Source organism: Corvus brachyrhynchos, unplaced genomic scaffold, assembly GCF_000691975.1.
Source record: "Corvus brachyrhynchos isolate BGI_N302 unplaced genomic scaffold, ASM69197v1 scaffold245, whole genome shotgun sequence".
Lineage (NCBI taxonomy): Eukaryota > Metazoa > Chordata > Aves > Passeriformes > Corvidae > Corvus > Corvus brachyrhynchos.
In genome coordinates, this window is record NW_008238988.1 from 6,125,698 (window position 1) to 6,127,708 (window position 2,011).

General features: G+C 52.1%; 1 protein-coding gene across 1 annotated transcript; it reads right to left on the reverse strand.

Moving 5' to 3' along the window:
* Positions 1-757: 757 nt before the first annotated feature.
* MGAT2 (mannosyl (alpha-1,6-)-glycoprotein beta-1,2-N-acetylglucosaminyltransferase) lies at positions 758-2,005 on the reverse strand. The gene has a single exon (XM_008637379.2). The coding sequence runs from the start codon at positions 1,653-1,655 to the stop codon at positions 1,236-1,238; it is 420 nt and encodes a 139-aa protein (XP_008635601.2). The 5' UTR covers positions 1,656-2,005; the 3' UTR covers positions 758-1,235.
* Positions 2,006-2,011: the final 6 nt, after the last annotated feature.

Consider the following 2,011-nt stretch of genomic DNA (forward strand, 5'->3'; position numbering starts at 1 on the left):
CACAGGGGTGCTTTAGAGGAGAGTTAAATTTGCCTCATTTCAGGGCTGCTCTGGCATTGCTGCCACAGTTCTCTGTGAAACACGAGTTTGGGTGTGTGGTGTGAGCGTTGCTTTCCGAGCTCAGCAGAAGCCACAGCTGCCCAAAACACCTGCCTTACCCTCCCTGGTGGCACATCCTGCTGGAGCTTTGCTGGCTAAGCTTAACCCCATCAGCTTTTTGGGAGAGGTCTCTGAGGGTGAGGCACCAGCACAGCTTCAGCACCAGCCCCAACCCAGTGGAACAGAACACGGAGCAATCACCGTGCAAAACTGTAGTTAAACAACCCCTGGAAAAAGAAAAAAGCAGCATTTTCCTTTCTCTGTTCTACAAAAGCTGCTGAGGTGCTTCTGTCACAGCCGAGTTCAAAGAGGAGTGGCATTAAAGCAGCCGGAGCATTAACAGACGGCTCTGTGGCTCCAGCTCAGCCCCTTCCCACCACACAGCAGCAGTTTTTACACAGCTAATTTGAAAGCAACTTTTTAAAAAAAATCCAAACAAAAAAGGTGGTGTGCCACCAATTTGCTACTCTTTTCTGCCTCAATTAATGAGTATCATTAAAAATTTAATGGAATTAAATGCACACTGCTAGAAGGGGTGATGGCACATGTCCAGCCCTCGGGATTAAAGAACAGAAACTCCCCCCTCCTTCCCCTCCTGACTTTTTAGGAACACAAGATGACATCATCTTTTTGCTGACGATCAAGAACTTCTCTAGGCTTACAAAACAACAGAATTTTTATTTTGGCAGAACTAAAAAAATCATATATTTATCTACTATTGTTTTATAGTAAAAACAATGAAATTTTATTTTTTTCATCCTTCATATATTCATTGACACAGCGCAACCGAACCGGGACTCGGGGATCGGGCGTGAGGTGACCCCGGGTGGGACCCCAGGCACCACCAGAGCTTTGAAGCACCAAAAAAGATGCACTTAAAAGTGTTCTCCACCTCCTCCTCCTCCTCCCAGCAAACACAGCAGCAGGTCACTTTTTGCGTAGGGGCTGCAGCACGTCACCCGTTTCCAAAACGTGGTTGCCAAACATGAGAGATTACTGTTTTGGGACACCTTTAACAAGAATGTTTATTCATATTAAAGCAGAAACCAACTCATAAATGCTGTTTATACACGTGTGTGCCTGTAAAAGACACAATGGGACAACTCAAGAAGAAAAGGCGGCTGCGAGGAGGATCCTCACTGGAGTCTACGGTAACTCTTACAGAGTTCGTGGTCCCTGATGTCTCCCCACCCTCCGTTCTTGACGTGAGGGGACAGGGGAGCCATGGAGTACCTTTTACTGACACTCATCACCTCGGGAAACAGGTACTGTTGGTTGCTGTTCAAGAGAGAGTCGATTTTGGCACTCTGGGTGGACGGTCTGCAGGATTTCTTGTGGTGCATGCCACAGTCCCCCGTGTGAAAAATCCTGGGGATTTCGGGAACCAGCACTTTCCAGAACTTTGGAAGACAAGAGACAGTCAAGTGCTGCAGAGTCCAGTCCCAGTTGTAGTCATCGTAGGTGCAGAAGGCGTCCGTGCACTCGATGAGCTTCTGGTACGTGTCTCTGCCGAAGGCCATGCCCATGTTGTGCTCCGTGGACTTCCACGTCTTCATCTCCACCTTGTCGGCGCGGCCGGCGAAGCCGCCCCGCACGGGGCTGTAGGTGCCCAGGGACACGAGCTGGCACTCGGGGCACTCGCGCTGGCGCAGGGCCCAGAGCTGCTTGAGGACGTGGTAGAAGTCGGGCGCCAGGTAATGATCCTCCTCCAGGAACAGCACGGGCCCCCCCTGCTCCCGCAGCGCCCGCACGCGCTCCCACACGAAGTGCAGCTTCCACCACCAGTGGTGCTTGGTCTGCGCGAACCGCGCCTCGCGGTAGTGCCCGAACGAGTCGGGGAACTCGGCGTTGATGCAGCCCAGGCGCAGCGCCGCCGCCTTGCCCACGTCGCGGGGGCAGTCGCGGGGGTCGT